The sequence below is a fragment of the Girardinichthys multiradiatus genome, chromosome 18 (assembly GCF_021462225.1).
Source record: "Girardinichthys multiradiatus isolate DD_20200921_A chromosome 18, DD_fGirMul_XY1, whole genome shotgun sequence".
Lineage (NCBI taxonomy): Eukaryota > Metazoa > Chordata > Actinopteri > Cyprinodontiformes > Goodeidae > Girardinichthys > Girardinichthys multiradiatus.
This window is the reverse complement of record NC_061810.1, coordinates 29,719,211-29,737,831: the sequence shown is the minus strand read 5'-3', so window position 1 is coordinate 29,737,831 and position 18,621 is coordinate 29,719,211. Positions and strand designations below refer to the sequence as shown.

The following is an 18,621-nucleotide window of genomic DNA, read 5'->3' as shown; positions in this document are numbered from 1 at the left end:
GCACAGGACAATGTGAGGAGTTAGTATATGTATAAGTATTGAATGGGCCTTCTCTGGGGTCTGAAATAACTTATATGTTTCACAGATTTGCAAGTCATGCCCACCTAATGGGTTTTTGGAAGCAAATAGAGCTAGCCACCCTCAACATTATACGAGTTACCAGGGCACAGAGCTTCACAAAGACTGATCAAGTCCCTCACTCTGCCAGTGCAACGGTAAATGTTTTCCTGTTGTCCTTACAAAGCATTGTTTTTTCCCCTTAGTTTATGCATCATGTTATTTTTTTAATCTTTTGATCACTTTATTATTTATTTCTATCAATCATTTTACGACCTTTAATACCTATTGTTTTCTTACTAGGCCACTGCATTGCCTGTATGTTTGCTTTTCTATTATGTTTTGTTCATGTAAAGCACATTGTCTTGTTAATGAAATGTGCTATATAAATAAACTTGCCTTGTCTCACCTGAAAAAGATTTTTGATAATCATATATGGGTTGCCAAGTGTAAAATAAATGTCACTAACACATTTGCATTATTTAGCTAACAGTGACCTAAATAACAAGAAAATGTTAGTGGAATTTGTTTTACTATGATTTCACACTCAACATGAGCTAAATAATAATTTGTTGGTGAAATGTTTTGAGCATTTTATTTTACAGGTCATAATGCATTTCCTGCCAAAGGGTAACTTTTGTTTTTTTCCAGGTTCTTCAACCAATTGATGAGTTCTTCCTGTTCATGAACTACCTGTCATTTAGACTGATGCAAAAGGATTTGGCCCACAGATTTAGAATACATCGGTCAACTGTGAGTCGCATTGTTAACACCTGGGCCAACTTCCTTTATACTGTATTGGGAGCTGTGAATATTTGGCTAGATGAAGACACTGTGAAAGCTCACCTCCCAGATGTGTTTCAGGACTACGCTGACACTCAAGTTATTTTAGATTGCACAGAACTGCGATGTCAAACCCCAAACTCCCTTCTCCTCCAGAGCGAGGTGTTTTCCACCTATAAATCACACTGCACATTCAAAGGTTTGATTGGGATAGCCCCTCATGGTGCAGTGACCTTTGTGTCTTCGCTTTATCAAGGTGCCACCAGTGATAAAGAGATCTTAAAGCAGTCTGGCATTGTGGTCCTCCTTAAACCATCTATGGCCATCATTTTGGGCAAGGGTTTCCTTGTGGAAGACTGTGTACCATGCAAAGTCCATATACCCACATTTCTGTCAAAGAGAGCTCAACTGTCTAGGTCAGAGATCAGAAAGACACAGTCTATTGCAAGACTGAGAGTCCATGTAGAGCGTGTGATTCGCAGAGTCAAAGAACATAAAATAGCACAGTGATTCCTCTTTCAATCACAGGCAGCATAAATCAACTTTTTGCTGTTGCCTGTCTTTTGGTGAATTATCAAGATGGTCCCTTGGTGAAAGCCTGGGCAAGCAATTGCTAATCTCAATCCAGGATTAGACAGATGATAAAATAATGTGTATAGTTCTTATCTGTGAAGAGACTTGCATCTCTAACTTCAAAAAGATCCCTTTAGGTCATGCACTGCACTGTAAATATAGTTTGTGTTAAGATACAGTGGCATTTCATAACTTGTATGAAATGCTTTTACTTTAATGTTAAAATTGAGATTACATAATACAACACTATGTATTTTTTGTACTTTTACTGAATATGTAAAAATGAAATGAATACAGTAGTAAAATTATTGTCAGAATAAAATGAGAAATGTTTTGTAATTGTTCATGAGTTCATATCTTTATTATAATTTTCAATTACTTGGGCATGGAGAGGTATTTTGGCAGGTAAGTGTTAAAGAAAAACATGTCACACCTCTTTTTCAACTCCTCTAATACAGTGTTATCTCTGTATATCCGCTGCACAAAGATGAGGGGAAGAGATTCAGATTTCATTCCAGCATAGGCTGTTCCAGGATTGAGGGTGGCCAGGTGTGGGAGCTCACCGCTGTAGGCCTTGTAAAGTGTAGATCTGAAATAACAGAACAGTTGATGACATTTATTTTTACACATTGTAGTCTGTTTACCAGCACAACTGACAGCGCAGATCACATGTCATCTGAAGTACTAGGAGGTAAAATGAAAGATTTTGAAGAGAACAGGGCAACAGCAATGATGGAATAACATCAGATGATCAATAACATTTATTTTTACAAACAAATCTACAAATGTATCTACAAACTGTAGGCTCCCTATTAAATTTGATATTACATACCTTAGTCCACTGGCTGTAGTAGCCCCTAGTTTAGGCTTTAAGACAACCATGGCATCCACGGGTCCAGGCTTCACCCCCTATTTATTGAAAACATGGTGTTAGTAAAGTGACTGTAAAATGTAATACAAACATTAGATAATGAAATGAGACAAACCATAGTATGTGGTTTATGCCACTTCTGTTCTGTCTGTGTGCAGGAAAGTACAGGAGGGACAACAGACAGGCCACATTCGGAATAATGAGCAGTCTGGAAAAGCAATGCAACTAAGTGGTTGCAGATTCCACAACCAGCCACACAAGAGCAGTTGCTGCTAATCAGCACAACTGGTGTTGAATCACGTAATGTCATCTGAAAAACAGAGACAAAATGTAATATCTTGAAAAGAAGACAGTCTCCAGCAATGGCAATAGGAGCAACATCTGCCCTGTGCTCTTGTTAGTGGTGTATTTCACTTGTCTACTGTCTCATGTAACATTTGTGCTGTTTTGAATCACTTACACACAGACGTGGGAAGTGGGAACTATGAACTAAATATAATTTAAATCTGACTTTCATTTTCACTCCAGATGAGATGTTTACACATAGGAGTGACAGAATTACATATTTTCATTGTTTCTTGTGCCACCAGCAATGGAACAGTGCAAGTTTTGCTTCTACTGCTTCGGGAAGAGTTACCAGAATATGGTAATTAGTATAAGTGTAGAAGCAATAAGTTAATAAAGAAGTTAAGATGAAAGGAAAGAATACATTTAGAGCATGCAGTGAAGTAAGAGCAAGGACAAAACGGGTAGAACTCATATTGAACATGTTCAACAGAACCTTGAACGCAACACTGAACAGAACTTGGAACGTCTCATTTTAACCAGTCCTACTCTCAGCTGGTGTGGCATATCTGTCTTCCTCATAGATCTGAAGCAGTGAGCCCTCACTGTTATCTCTTTAGCCGTATTTTTGCCTGATACTTTCATCAGAAATACAAACATGTTAAAAAAATAGGCCTTTCTACTACCAGGATGGTTTGGTTTGTGACAAAAAACAACAGTCACATCACTAGGCAGCTATCTCAGGCTAGCTAGCTAGCGACTTACCTTCAAAATTGCAGAGGTAGGATGAAACATGGAACTTGAAACCAAGACTAAAAGAACGAGATCCCAGGTATTAGCAGCTGAGATGGGGTTCCTCTGTAGGGTGGCCATTTGGATGGACTAGACTTTTCTTCTGGCATAGGAACACCTTGGGATCCCCCAGAATGAGCTGGAGAATGTTGCTGGGGGGAGTGATGTCTGGGTTTCGCTTCTGGATCAATTACCTCTGCGACCCAATGTTGGATAAGCAGAAGACAGTGAATTGAGAAATAAATGCCAATTCAATACTTAATGTGGAATCTGTTATTATTGATTGTCACCTTACAGATTTTCACCTCAGATATGTTTAGCTCAGCAGGTTTCTGATATGTTGATAAGCAGCTCCAGTTTTACAGCTGCAGTCTATTTTAATTTGTCTTCACACAATTCATTCTGAAATGAGAGCTTTAGTACAACAGCAGCCTCTCTGATCCACGAATCCCTTTTGTATTCCAAGCAGACATGATGACCTATTAGGTAATCCTAAGGATTTGCGGGGGGTGGATAGTTAGTCTGGGCGTGCCTTGCAGAGAACAGGCTCTGTAAACGAGGATGAGTTGGCTTTTTATCTTCCTTTATCCTGTTCATTGTAGAGCGTTCTATGCTCTAACACAGCAGTAAGCTATCCTATGGGGTTCTGCAGAAAGCATGTAACATTGCACGATGTCTGAAAACACGGAAAGCTTTCACTATACCTGAAATTGAATTAATTCCTTCATATATACTTTTGTATTACAAACGTTTTTCCTCCATTGTCTTTGGAACAGTATGTAGTAATTCTGTTACTAGTAATGAGAGTAGGCCTGAGGTTTTATGTGTGCTTTTAAGCCATTTTTGCCAGCCTCCCACCCAGAGGAAACTTTGTTTACACAATCCTCTGGTGCAACAGCCATCATAACAACAGAGGTGTGAGGTCCTCTGGCCAAAGATAATGAGAGTTTATTTGTAGGTGGTAATTGCATCTTTATTATTTTAAAGGTTCTCATTTTGTTTCAAGTGGACAGTTGTGTGAAAATTATGTTGGCTCTGGTTTCTCTTACCATTATCCATTTTAGTGAACTGCAAGCATCTGCTTTTTTCCCCCTTTTCTTTAAAGCATGTGTTAATGAGATCTCTGGATGTTCATTTGGTTCATTTTCACATTTTATAACATATAATATTACCTTAAGTGTGTGTGGAAGGCAGCTAGTTGGTATAGGCAACACCTTGGATCTTGATTTCTCTCTTGGCCTGATCATTACTAATTCGTGTTTTATTGATGTTTATATATATGATCATTGCCGTGTATTTTTTAACCTTAGATTGGCTTTGGACCCATTGCCAGCTAAACGTAAAAACCTAAGGAGGGTTTACTCAGGATGTTGGTCAGAAGTTCTGTGATTTGTTTGATATATTTTTTCTGGGGGAGTAACCTGATGATGATGTTGCTACACTGTGGTGTAATAGTCATTGCTCAGATATTCTTAATGTAGTGATACCGCTAAAAATTGCCTTCATTCCACTTAAAAAAGCTTCTCCGAGGATAAATCTCTGCAGTTTAGATTGTTAAAACTTTTTTTTTTAAACTAGGTATATTTTTCCTTTTCCATTTCACAATTTTGCACCACAAATTATGCTGGTTTATTCTATAAAATCCCAATAAAAATCCCAATAAAAGGGCGCGGCGGCGGTAGACCTTGACGCAGTTGTCACAGGCCCATTGACGTTTCCTGCATGTCTTTCCCGTCTCCACAATATTTCCTCTCAGCTCGCTTTCAGAAAAAATATAAAAATAAAGGCCACTAGTGCTATAAAGGGTAAAACATAAAATACATTGTACATTTCTACTTGAAATGGACAAAATGTGTGGAAGAGTTCAGGGGGCGGGGAGTTTCTGTGAGTTGCTGTAAATGTTTTATGAGTGAACCAGTATCATATGTTCTATTTGCTTGTGCAGTAATCTCTGTTTGGGCACTGGCTCTACTCAAACCTCTTTGGAGGCAATTATTCAGACACTACCAGCATACTTAATACTTCAGAAGTCAGATATAAAATTAGGATTTGCAGAGTTTGTGCTGAAAGGAGAGCAGAGGAGAGTGAGTTCTTCCTTTAAAAAAAAAAAAAAAAGCTTTTTACGCTGTAATGCCACGTTATGGTTTTGGCGGAAAATGCCACTTTAATTAAGTTTGTAAGAATGGCAAAATAGCCACTGCAAAGGCTATAGCTCACTTATTATAAGATTTTACCTCCAGTTTGGTCCCCTGTGGTCATACATGAATTGATTTGGCTATTAACCCAGTAATAATGTTGATCATTGTTGCTCATACTACTAAGCCCTTTTTTACCACAGAATAGTTAATAAAGAGGTTAAGAATTCAATGAGATTCAGAAGTAATCTGTCAGTGTTTAATTTACTTGAGCTTTATGGTTGTTATGCTCTCCCTTGAGTTCATGAGATGAGGGTAATGTCCCGGACTCTATCACACCCAGTCAGGGAGGTCTTTCAGCTGTGACACAATAGTATGACCAGGCTTAACTGGGGCTGTCTGTCTCATTCTCCTTCGGTCCATGAATGTACTTTCTCCTCTGCTGACAAAGCACTCAAAAAGAATTAAAAAAGCATATTGAAATCAAGTCTAAAACATACTAATAACTGGTATATTTGTGTTTTACTAATGATTGTAAATTGTCAATTAAAACACAACTGGGTAAGGGAGTATTAATTTCTACCAGAAAAATTAAAAATATAAAAAGTTTTTAAAAATCACACTGAAGATAAAGCATTATGCTTTGTCGGTATTTGGAGCAATGACCGCACGAGGGAGACAAGAATCAGGGTTATCAGAATCAGCTTTATGGCATATTACAGTGGATGATCGACTCTTTAAAGATATGGATGCATTTGAGTTTTATTTGATCTGCAATGAGACAAGTCCTGTGTTTGTGTCTGTGTTTGGCTTGGGCTTAGGGATCATCAGAACCTTTGTAATGAAAAGTCATTTTAATGCTTATTTACCCCTGCTGATCGGCTCCATTTTCTTACCTCTTGTGATGTCATCAACTCAAAGGTAGAGATATCATGCCCTAACTTTGCCCTAACTTTGTATTTTGTAAAATCCACACTTCATTAACCAGCTCTGCTTTTTGCCTGTATAGGGGTTGATTAGCCATGCCCCCGAGCTTCAAAAGTTAGCAACATTAATTCTGATCAGTTGTTCTTTTTGTAAGTTGTTCATAAATTAATTGCTTTACCCAAGCCGATAAGATAGTGAGGCATGCTGTTTTAAAGGCTGGCCTCATAATATTTTGTATCAGCTTATTTTTTTTATTTTTTTCAATTTGTTTAATGAATGCCATTATTCACTTTAATACTGAACTTACCAAATATTCAGGAATTTTCTGGGAGGATATTAATATTGGGGGGGAGTGTCAAAACTGGGCATAAGCCTTTTGTTCATCTACATTCTTTGTGTCATTAAATGTTGTCAAGAATTGTATTATTTTTCATCTTAGCATAAAATATTTGCTAATTTGCAGATTTAAAGTACAAGAAATAAAAATCTCCATGAGGAAAAATATAAAATGGAATTTCAACACCAGGGAATAAAACGACAAACCAGACATTAAATACCAAATGTACTACTTTTGAAAAATACATTTTGAATGAGAGTTCATTGCATAAAAAGTACAGAAGGGACACTGAGTGCTGTATTTAATTTTAAAGGCACATGATGTATAGCAAAACTATTTTAAATATTGAGCCTTAAAATAAACAACTTTGCCAAAAATTGCAAATAGTATGTTGTTTAAATCCACACAAAGCAATGTAAAAATATGAGAAAAAACATGTTTAAAAAATGTCCACAGATTCTTACCTCCTGTTCCCGGCCCATAGTCAAACATGTGGCAAAGCCTTTAACTGTGCATGTATTTCAAAGTGAATAACGTTTGGGGTTTAATTCGAATGGCGGCTCTTAATGGAGTCCTGAATTTGAGACCATTTTTCGAAATTCCTTCTGTGTAATTTTTCTTCTTTAGCCATTTTGTAGTGCAAAAAAAGGAAAATCCATAAAGAAGAGAAGGGGTGAGGAAGAATAAGTCTGCAAAGGCCACACAAATCTTGTCTCCTCTTGGTAATGGACTTATTAGATTTGTATTGTCAAAAAAGGATGGTCCCTATGAGGTGCAGGAATTTCTTTTCAGTTGCCATCAGACAAGGTAGTGGAGCGTAGCCACCTTTCTCTGACAATAACTTCTGGATTTGTCTCTTTTTTTTTTTACCTCTCCCTTGTCCCATCCCCGCCCTGTCTTCTCATTTCCTACAACCTCCCCCCACCACCTTCTCTTTCTGTCGGTCTTTTTTGTCTACTTCTATGTCCCTGTCTCCCACAGAGATTTGTGCAGCCGACTGTGGAGGCCACGGCGTTTGTGTTTCAGGCACCTGTCGCTGTGACGACGGCTGGATGGGCGGCGGATGTGACCAGAGGGCGTGTCACCCGCGCTGCAACGAGCATGGCACATGCAAGGATGGCAAATGTGAATGCAGTCCTGGTTGGAACGGCGAACACTGCACCATTGGTAGGAAAAGAAGAGGCTTTGGTTTGGGTGGGGGGACTGCTTCCATGTATATGTCTGTGTTTGGTCAGGATGCAATGGGAGGGAGGGATACCAACAAAGACGTGCAGGCTACCACTCTGCCTGTGTGTGTAAGCGTCGGGTCTGAGAGGAAGCATCCAGTTGGAGAAAGATGGGGAAAGCATGCTTAATTGAATTTGTGCAACTCAGTAAAGCATGAACAGGTTTACTCAAGGATCTGAGGCTTGCCTTCATGCATTTTAATGTGGGAATGTGCTAAGGTGTCTTTTCATTTTACTCATCCTTATCCTCATCTCTTTCTTTGCTCCCTTTCCATTGACCAATATTTCCAAATGCTGACGTGTGAGTCATTGTGTGCAGGTCAATCAGCACTTTCAGCTTTGTGTTTATACTAACACTAATGGTCTCTTGCACTAAAAACTGGTGAAACAAATAAGATAAATCTTTTCTGTTTTTATTTAAGCCCTTCATTTAAGCACTGCTATGAGCCTCCAAGCCGATGCTAACATAAATTTAATTACTATCTTTTAGACACTAACTTTTTGTTAGCCGCTAACGGTTAAAGTAAGTGCTTACGAATCGGTTATATTTCATGTACTTTTTTAGGTATGCTTATAAAGTTAAATGATTTGCTAAAACCACAAAGCACTCAATTTTTGCTGTTAGTTTAAAGGTTACCAATTCTTATGTTAAAGATCATAGTTTTATTTAAAAAGAAATTTGAAAGTCAATAAAGAACAAACCTAACATTGCAAATTTATTACAAATGTTCGGGATAAATATTAGGGGTGTAATTATGCATTAAGGTCACGAAACGACACAATATTGGATCACAGACAAGACGAGGTTTCAGTAATATTTTTGGAAAAGGAAAAATTTTTTTCATTTGTTTGTTTTGAGGAATACACTGAGGGGTTCATAAATCACATCCATAATTTTAAAGAATCTGTAATTACCGTAGAACAATTTCAGTCCAGGTTTGACCATGCACATTTTGCTAGTGTAAAGACATACATACTCCACAAAAACAGAGAAATTTTCCCACAGCTGCAACAACAAAATGATGCCATTTTGTTTTTGCTGCTCTTGTTTGGGAGGTTCTTGCAGTTTTTTCTTGATTCAACATATGGGTTGAACCTTTTTCATGTTTGGTGCCCGACAGCTACAATATACAAATCCTCCATTAGGATGGGCCTATGAGGATTTCTCAACAGTTCTGCACCTGAGCACTCCTAAAGTATGCTCTGCTAACCAAGGAGCAGCTTAAATTTAGCTCAGCTGATATTTACCTTACCATTAAGAGATATGCCAACAGCAACTGCACAGCACTTTTTGAGACAGACTTTACTTTGGCAAGAAATATATGTTTTATATTGTGCCATCTTGCTTAACCCTAATAAATAATGAATATGCTTTGTTATCTTGTTTGTGTTCTTTGATTTCTTTATATCAATAGTATCAGCTTTTTGTTTCCTCTTAATTTATGTTGCACTGATGTGTGAAGAGGACACTTTGATTCCATTTTGTCTATGCTTTTAAAATCCTCATGTTTTAAAATGATATTGAGATAAATGCCCTAAACATCTGTTGGACCTCCTGGTAAAAATGTTTAAAAGCCTTAAAATATCTCAAATAATCGTGCATTGCATTAGACACATTTCACGACAGGAAAGTAGGTAGGTAGGAAAGGCTTTTTACTCAGTTAACACTAAGATTTGTCAACATAAAAAAGTGGAGCTGTGTCAACATAAAAAAGTAGAGATGCACCAATAAGAATTTCACTTTTAGAGCTGTAAATTGGAGAATCTATACATTTTTCTAGGATCTTTTATCAGCACTTAGTGCTGTTATCACTGTTAGCATTGCTAAAACCGTAGTCTCTGTGTGTAATTCTTAAATAATGTAGATCCTTACCTGAACTCTGAGGCTACCAAAAGGATGCCAACATTCCCAAATTCAGCATTGCCCATGACAGTCAGGAGTTGAAAGCTCAACCGCGTCCCCAGCGAAAAGTGTTTTTGTTGCTGCGACATGGTAGCGCATCGGTATGGTGCATTAGCTATTTAGAAAAATATCAACATTTTCTGTGTCCAACAGACTGGTCCCCAAACAACATGAAAAATTGTGAGATTCTGATCGGTCACCGATTTCTTGGTTCATGTGCACTTTTTACACATATTTTCCAGGGGTACCAATGAATGTGGCACATACTATTAGCTAGTATGATGACTTTTCTGAGGCTTGATTGTTTCATTCTTTGTGATGTCTGATTTCAGCTCTGTCAAACCTCAACAAAACATCTAAAATAATCAAGAGGATGTGTTGCTTGATGCCTGCTGGTGTTCTGTTTTTATTTGCAAATTCACTCACTTCTTACTCTTGTTTCTGTGTTTGAACATATCTCAGAGTAAGCACTTCATACCTGGTCCAATCAAAGAAATATATATGACACTCATGCCCGGTAGAATAAAGACCAGCAATTAAAAACCCACAACAAATGATATGTCAGGAAATCAGTTTATTAGCCAACGGTATGGTATGGTAATGGTATTTCTTCTGAAATAAAAGCACAAGTAAAAGACCAGTGCTTTTTTGACATTTGCCCTTACATATTGTGGCTGCCCTCTTTATGATACAAACAACTGAAAACATAATGGCTATCCTTGTTCTAGCCGTCTCATTGATTCCCTGTGTGTGAGTCAAATGAAACCAGAAATAAAAGCTTATAACAAACAAAGTTGAAATTTCTCACAGTATTCTCATTGGTCTTTAGGCAGCACTGCCTGAGAACAGAGCTTCGACTCAGTCTGTGAATGTTTTATATGCTGCCCTTACATTATTGATGGCTCTTTTATAAAGGCCATATTGAGATCCAGATTCAACAAGAATATTCCGCTGCGTAGTACATTAAGATGCCAAAGATCTCAATTTAAATCAATTTTCATCACAGAGGGCCCTGTGTGTTGGCCCCAGGCCCCTACAGATCTGAACTGGTCTCATTCATGATGAGTGAGACTGCATCGTCCACAGATGATTATTGATAGAGGTTTGTTTTTACCTCCATTTTGCACAATGTTGCTAAGGAGATTTATGAACTGTAATATGTTCTTCAGTGTCTAGCCTTTTAAAATGCTCCCCTAAGATATTTCGTTGTTTCCTTCATTTGATTAAAAAAAAGAACAGAGGGTTTTACTTTTTGTGCCTGTTCTCTTGCTCTTCGTTCATGTCCCACAATTTCCCCTTGTTGTCCTTTTGCCTCCATCTCTTAACTGTGTGGAATCGTGCTTGATGTCTTGCTTGTAATGCATGCTTTTAATGCTTTGTGGCTGTTTTTTTTTAATAGCTTCTTGTAATGTAAACTAACACATTGCCCTGCTGTCTTGTCATGGAAGTGCCACTGTTCAAACCTCCCTTATATGTCCTGTCTTTTATCTCTCAAGCTCACTATCTGGATAAGGTAGTGAAAGGTATGGCATTCCTCCTTCAATCTTTTCTGCCCTCAACTCATCGTAACTCCAGTCAGCATTAACATACCATGCACACACAACACACACACACACACACACACGCACGCACACACACACCATGGTCCTTTCCCATCCAAAACACTATGATCCTCATCCTTCAGGTGCATTTCAATAAATTTTAATATTGTTAAAAATCTAGTTTATTCAACAATTTCATTAAAACACTTCAACTCAAATAGATTCAACTCACTCATAGTAATATATTTTCAGTGTTTATATCTCTTAATTTGGATGATTATAGCTTACATCTAATGGAAATGAAAACTGAAATGAAAAATTTGGTTTCTCAGAAAATTACATGACATGAATAAAAAAAGATTTGTAGCATAAGACTTGACAGTTGTCCAGCACACGGTCACTGACATCCTCCAGAAGGAGGGTAAGCTACAAAAGGTCATTGTTGTTTTACCTTAAATTTGAAAACCAAGATCCCAGACTCTAGAGGAAAAGTGCAGAGACACATCATCATAGTTTTTGAGGTAAAGTGTGACGTTTCCACAGTATGTAAGTGATTTTGGAAGCCATGTCATCTGTTGGTTTCCACTGTGTTTTATCAAGTCCAGAGTCAATGCAGCTGCCCACCAGGAAGCATGTCAGCAGAGCCACAAACTGAGCAATGTAAGCCACAATCATCAACAATACCAGAATATACACTTGAAATATATTGCTTAGTGTGCTGTGAAACTATTAAGTTTCGTCTTTTAAACTGAATATCTGAAATAAATGATATCCCAACCTATTGAGATGCAACAGCACAAATCCTCTCCTCTCATCATATTTTCAACATAGTGTTTCATAGTAATCTCCTCTTAGCACCTTCACACCCAATTCAAGCTGAGCTGCTTTCTTTACATCCGAGGTTTGGTTTGTGAACTTCTCAGTAGGGGGACATTGGGAAAGGGGGATTCATAACCTGTGCCTTGCATTATAGATGCGTTTACTGCTCTGTGCAGAGTCTGATAGGTGCTGAGGCTGCACCCTCTTTAATTAAAAGATGTCATGGTTCTGGGCAAAACGAGGATGGTGGGTTTGTTTCACCCCTAGCTGTCTGCGACCACTACTTCTCTCTCAGCCTCCTTGCATCCTTGGGTATAGACCACCTGGCATAAGAGTGGCTGCCAGAGGGGCTCTTCGAAGGTTTGCGTCCTCATGTCTGGAGCTGTTTCAGACAGGCTCGGGCAGGGCTCTGCAGGAGCTTCTCTCTGAAATATTCTGCCAGTTACATTGAAACCAAGCCAAAAGAGAGTGGTGCTTTATTTATCCTTATGACAAACATTCTGAGCTTCTTAATCGCCCAGCTCCACTGGCTTAACCAGAAAAGTTTTTGTCCATTTGCTCAATAAAAAGACAGCCAATGCCAGAATGGTCCAAGAGGCAAGCCATTATGAAGAGTTTATTTAATTTGGTTGCATTTTTCTAGAAACTTATTAGAATTTTCTTTTTTCTTTTTTTGTCAGTTACCCAAATTCTCAATAGAAGTTTACATTATATGAGTTTGCTTTCCTTACAATTGTTTCCTCAGAAAATCATTTCAGGTTGCAATTTCTTGAAGTGATGAACAGAAGAGGTATGTATAAGACCACACCTCTCGCTGGTGAAGATATGCAAAACCTACAAAATTTTTACTAATAACCTTTAATTGCAGGAGCAAAATCTCACACTATACAAATTGTCACAGTTCCAACAGTTTTAAACTTTTTAAATGTTGCTCTGTGTTAAGATATGGCCAGATCTCCTAACTAGCTCAACATAGCTGCTTTACTTGAATGGGATGTCCTTTTTTGTTTCTTTTTGTTTTCCCCTTTTGAGCTGTGGCTCATAGAAAAATGCCTGTGGTAAATTATATCTATATAGCAGTAAGTCATGGATTATTAATAACTGTTTTGTGGTCGATTTCCAGTCTCTGGCTTTGACCAGTTAATACAAATTTTGGCCAATAGTGATTTCTCTTTAAGAGCTATAATTAAGAAGATATAAGAAATCCATAAAAAATATTTTTGCAGCCTTCATGCTGTTAGTGGCCATGAATTAATTGCATTAGTTTCAGAGGTGACATCACACCGTGTGTTCAGTACATCAGTTGCTATAAAACAGGGTTGCATCATTATTTTAACACACACAAAATGATTACAAGATTGAGATTTAAAAATGTCATAAGCACCTTGTATTAGCACTTTGCTCTCCATTTAGCCTTCCTTTTACTGCCTGGATGATCCGATATATGGTAGAAAATCTGGTGTTTGTTCGTAAACCTCTTTGATTCATTTGCCTTAATTTTAAACATTTTACTGAATTTGAAAATAGCTGACTAGTAGTCCTCCTCACCCAGAAACGGACAACAAAGAGTGCCATTGTCAATGCAAGTTGACGTTCATTGGGCAGAAAACAAATACAATTTTATTTTCTTCTTTTTTATTTTTGTTTTTGACTAGCAGGTCAATTCAAATGAAGCTGAGAATCATTAAGTTCTGGTGTCCAGCCTTACTCTGAAGCACCTCTTTAACAACTGAAGAATATATTTAATAAATGTTTCAGTTATAATTATATTTAGAAATTGTTAGAGGTCCTTTTGTTTGTGGCATTGGATATTTTATTTAAAACAGTCATTCTCACAAGGTAGACATTTCTCTCAATTTACAGAATGGCATTTTCTAAATGTTTCATTGTGAGAATATTCTTCTGCTATAAAAGGCAGATTTAGTATAAGTCTTTTTAAACATCTTCACCAGGGTTGCAAATAACTGTGGAGGGAGCTATGGAGGGAGCTATGAAACCTTTAACTGCTTAACAATATAGTTTTAAAAACTGTAATAAACTAGGGGCAGACTAATATCAAAGACATGTTTGGGATATCTTAAATACTTGGCAGTTTTGTTCTAGAAACTTTATTTCTGTTTTTGGGTATCCTTATTCTATTTATAATGAATATATGTGCAAAATAAGAGAATATGTTCTCTAGACTGTAGCTGCACTGTTAATTATGTCATATAATTGCAACCCTGATTCATCCGTCACTCAGCCTTTTCTCCCATGCAAATATTACCTTTTATGTACACCTGCCTCACCTGTTTTCTTCCTTTTCCATTCCCCAGTCCGGTTCTCTCTCTGTGTGATGTAAAAGCGAACTGCACAGCAAAGACAGATGAGCCAGTCTCTTTCATTTGAAATAATGGGTCAGCTTAGCATTCTCCATATCAAGACATCCTTCTAACACCACAATCTATGACGAGACCTGTGCGTCTGATATCTTTAGATTTTACCCTCTGCCTCAGCGAAGGGATAAATATCATAATATATCAGATAAATGTCAAACAGGGTAGAACAATTGGCATCATAATCTTCTGATCTGTGCTCTTGTGAAGGCTTATCAAAAAGGAAACAGAGAAATCTTTCACCTGTCTCACTGCTTCAGCCTGCCTGGGATCCCCCGGGGCTTAGCTCCCAGAAATACATTAGGCGACCTCTGCTCAAAGCAACTAAGCATAACCTTTTCCAATTTATACAAAATCCTTTTAATTTAGTTTTGAACTTGTCCTAAAGAGACGCCATGCTTTTGTATTTGAGTGGATAATTTTACTGATTATTATAAACAATTTCTTAGACAACAGTTTAGACCACATTTTAAACAAGTAGAAAGTTTTCTAAATGTATCTATATTTCTTGAACTTTTTTAGATTTGTTCACGTAAAAGTAAAATATAATAGTTGGAGTGGAGCTGGGGCCAGTGCTAAACACAGAACAATGCTGTAAGAAAACCTTTTAGAGGCGGCAAAAGTCTTGAGACTGGGGCGTAGGTTCACCTTCATCAGGATGACTCTAAAGATATGGCCAGAGTTACAGTGTAAGTGCTCAAATCCAAGAAAATTCATATGTTAGAATGACCAAGCCAAAAGCCCAGATCTACATCTAATTGATAATCTTTGGCAAGACTTGAAAATTAATGTTCACAGACCCTCTCCATCCAATCTGATTTAGATGGAGCTATTTTGCAAAGAAGAATGGTTTCAGCCTCTAGATGTGTAAAGCTAGTAGAAGTATTCTCTAAAAGACATGCAGCTTAAACTGCAGATAGTTCTACAAAGTATTGACTAAAGGGAGCCTGAATACAAATGCACATGAAAAACTTCATAAACTACAATGCTGTTTTCTTTCCATTTCACAATTATGCACCCAACTTGCTTAGGTCCGTCACATTAAAGTCCTAAAAAAAAAACACATGGAAGTTTGTGTCTGTAATGTGAAAAAGTTAAAGGTATGTGGGTACTTTTGCAAATATCAAGAAAAAAACCTTCAAATCCCAAATCACTTAAAACAAATCATTCCGATTTGGCACAGAAACACTATTATAAACTCCACTGCTCTCGTTGTACAGCTAAAGTACATTCTGGCTGATCTACTTTAATAATAAGTGAATATCGATTCAGAAGATCCCTGTTATCTGATTCCCCTGTAAAGGGATATTAGAAAGCTTTACAAAAGGTGTATCAAATTAATCAAGCTGAGGGTCATCAGAGCTGCTCTCGTCCATTTACAATCTTCACATAGCATTAGTCTATTGCTAATAAAAGTATGAGCAACAAACTGCGTTTTTCAAAGCATTTTTTGTGTGTTGTGCACCAACATTTTTTGTGTGTTGTGCATCAACATTTTTTGTGTTCAATATTATTCATTATTTTTTCTTTTTTGAAACTCCGGTGTGATCTCTGGTCTTTGTCTTCATCTATTTTTCACAGAGGGTTGCCCTGGTTTGTGCAATGGAAATGGCAGGTGCACTCTGGGTAACAACGGCTGGTACTGTGTGTGCCAGCTGGGCTGGAGGGGCACTGGCTGTGACACCTCTATGGAAACTGCCTGCAATGATGTCAAAGACAACGATGGAGGTAAAATCACAAATGCCTTCTGACACTGACCAGTCATCAACACAGACTCTGAACCAGATGCGATTTGACAATAAAAGTTGCCCCCTATGGGTTTGTGAAACATTCTGTACCTGCTTTAAGCTTTCCAGGCTCTGCTATACCTTTATGTAGCTCATTCCAATTTTATTTATATAGAGCCAATAGCATCTGAAATTGTCTTGAGATGCTGTACAGATTTCACTGCCTTGAATCCCAGTAGCTAGCTAGCTTTTAACTGGAAGACAGGATGGAAAAGAAGTGAAAATCCAAAGCAAACATAGATATTACACACAGATAAAAAAAAAAAGAAAATAGCTTGCATGCAACAAATACATCCGGAAAACAGCAAAATGCAGAGTTGAAAAAATAATGCAACATATATGTACCAAAACTGTGGTTCTGACTAAAAATAAAAAGAGTCAATTTCTCAACTCAACCTGAATCAAGACTTCGGTAAGGTGCAGCAAAAGATTTTCTTCTGAAGCTAACTATCCATTCAGAACCAAAACAAGTAAATATACATAATGTCGTGCTGCACTATTTGAGATTTTACTGTCTAGTCTGCCTCAGTAAATTCTTTTCAATGTCTTTTTCTGCACAAAAAAATAGAAAGGCCATAAAAGATTAATAAAACAATGGAGGGGATGTCATTATCTTCTACATATCAGACATATATACAGTATTATGCAATCTACATGCACATGTCCAATACAAGCCTTACATCAAATAAAATAGAGCAGTCATGATCGGAAGTATTAATAGCTAAGGCCCCATGATATTTTTTAACTCTGAGGCCTTGAACAGTCACTGTTCACACGGGGAAGTCCTTTTCCCTCTAAATAATTCTGAGCAGAGCCAGACACACACTTACACATACACGCCTACGCACACAAGCACACACACATACTGTCTTTCTATCTTTACGAGGACTTACACATACACGCCTACGCACACAAGCACACACATTATGACTAAATGTCCTCGTAAAGATACTGTATATATACAGTATATTGCATAATACTGTATATATGTCAGAAGACGAGAGGGATGCGTCTTTTGGATTGACTTTCATTCATTTTTATGGTGTAACCCTAAATCTAACCTAATTTCAATTGACACCATAGTCCTAAACCTAACAGCACTGGGTGGGTCCTCACAACATTATATGTGTTTGAAAAATGGGCCTTACACTGTAACAATGCACGTTGGCGCAGTTGGTAGCACTGTTGCCTTGCAGCAAGAAGGTCTTGGGTTCAATTCCCGGCCTGGGGTCTTTCTGCATGGAGTTTTGCATGTGTGGGTTCTCACCGGGTACTCTGGCTTCCTCCCACAGTCCAAAGACATGCCTGTTAGGTTAATTGGTCACTCTAAATTGACCTTAGGTGTATGAATGAGTGTGCATGGTTGTTTGTGTGTTGCCCTGCGATGGACTGGCGATCTGTCCAGGGTGTACCCTGCCTCTTGCCCATAGACTGCTGGAGATAGGCACCAGCTCCCCTGTGACCCACTATGGAATAAGCAGTAGAAAATGACTGACTGACTGACTGTAACAAATGCTAGAACACACACACACCTGCAACCAGCCAGGAAGGCTGCACCAATCTCCACTCCAGGTGGGAGATGTGACTTTCTTTATTCCAGACCTGAATCTTCAGCCTGATCTAGCCTCCCTTATTTATACAGGGGGCTTTTTGTCTTCCAGTCACTTAACAGAGACTGCACAGTTCTCAACAGCAAAAGCTGGGTGCAGCCTGGGACATGACTGACTCCTGACAGCACAGTCAATTTTTATCACCCCATCTGGCCAGATGTGCCCCTGAAAGCAACAGTTAGGAGACATCAATGACCTACTTCAGCAGAATAAAGTACATTACATAGAAACACTCATTTTTTGTAATGTTATCTGATATACCACGAGAGGGATTCGTCTTCTGGATATTCATATTTCTTTTTGCAAACGTTAAAGCATTGCATCTACCTCTATGCAGTGTTTTAGGTTGAGATGCACAAATCAAATGCTGTGCTTTAGCATCTTATTGTTACTGGAACCGCAGCTTGTGTGCATTACCTAAAAAAAAAAACAGATCCTTACCTGGCATTCCTATTAGGCAGCCAACATTTCCAAATCCAGCATTTTCCATGACAGAGATCAAAAAGGATGAAAACTAAACTACACTCTTGCAGCCTGAATGAACTGCAGGAATGTTTTGACATGTCATAAAAAATAAAGTTACTTTGGCTTTCTCTGAAT

General features: G+C 38.0%; 2 protein-coding genes across 2 annotated transcripts in view; both read left to right on the top strand.

The window, feature by feature from the left end:
- Positions 1-18,621, top strand: part of tenm4 (teneurin transmembrane protein 4) — a 288,429-nt gene that overhangs the window by 168,311 nt on the left and 101,497 nt on the right. Inside the window, exons 15-17 of the mRNA XM_047391839.1 lie at positions 7,742-7,927; positions 11,386-11,412; positions 16,206-16,352. Of these exons, the coding sequence (XP_047247795.1) occupies positions 7,742-7,927; positions 11,386-11,412; positions 16,206-16,352 (360 nt within the window). The remainder of the gene's footprint in view (positions 1-7,741; positions 7,928-11,385; positions 11,413-16,205; positions 16,353-18,621) is intronic.
- Positions 33-1,596, top strand: LOC124884144. Its single transcript, XM_047391840.1, has 2 exons — positions 33-215; positions 709-1,596. Exons 1-2 carry the CDS (start codon positions 75-77, stop codon positions 1,348-1,350), a joined length of 783 nt encoding a protein of 260 aa, XP_047247796.1. The 5' UTR covers positions 33-74; the 3' UTR covers positions 1,351-1,596.

Coding starts and splice junctions, on each gene's coding strand:
- LOC124884144 (XM_047391840.1), top strand. CDS start 75: ATGTTTCACAGATTTGCAAGTCATGCCCACCTAATGGGTTTTTGGAAG. Junction 216..708: donor CTCACTCTGCCAGTGCAACG/GTAAATGTTTTC, acceptor GTTTTTTTCCAG/GTTCTTCAACCAATTGATGA.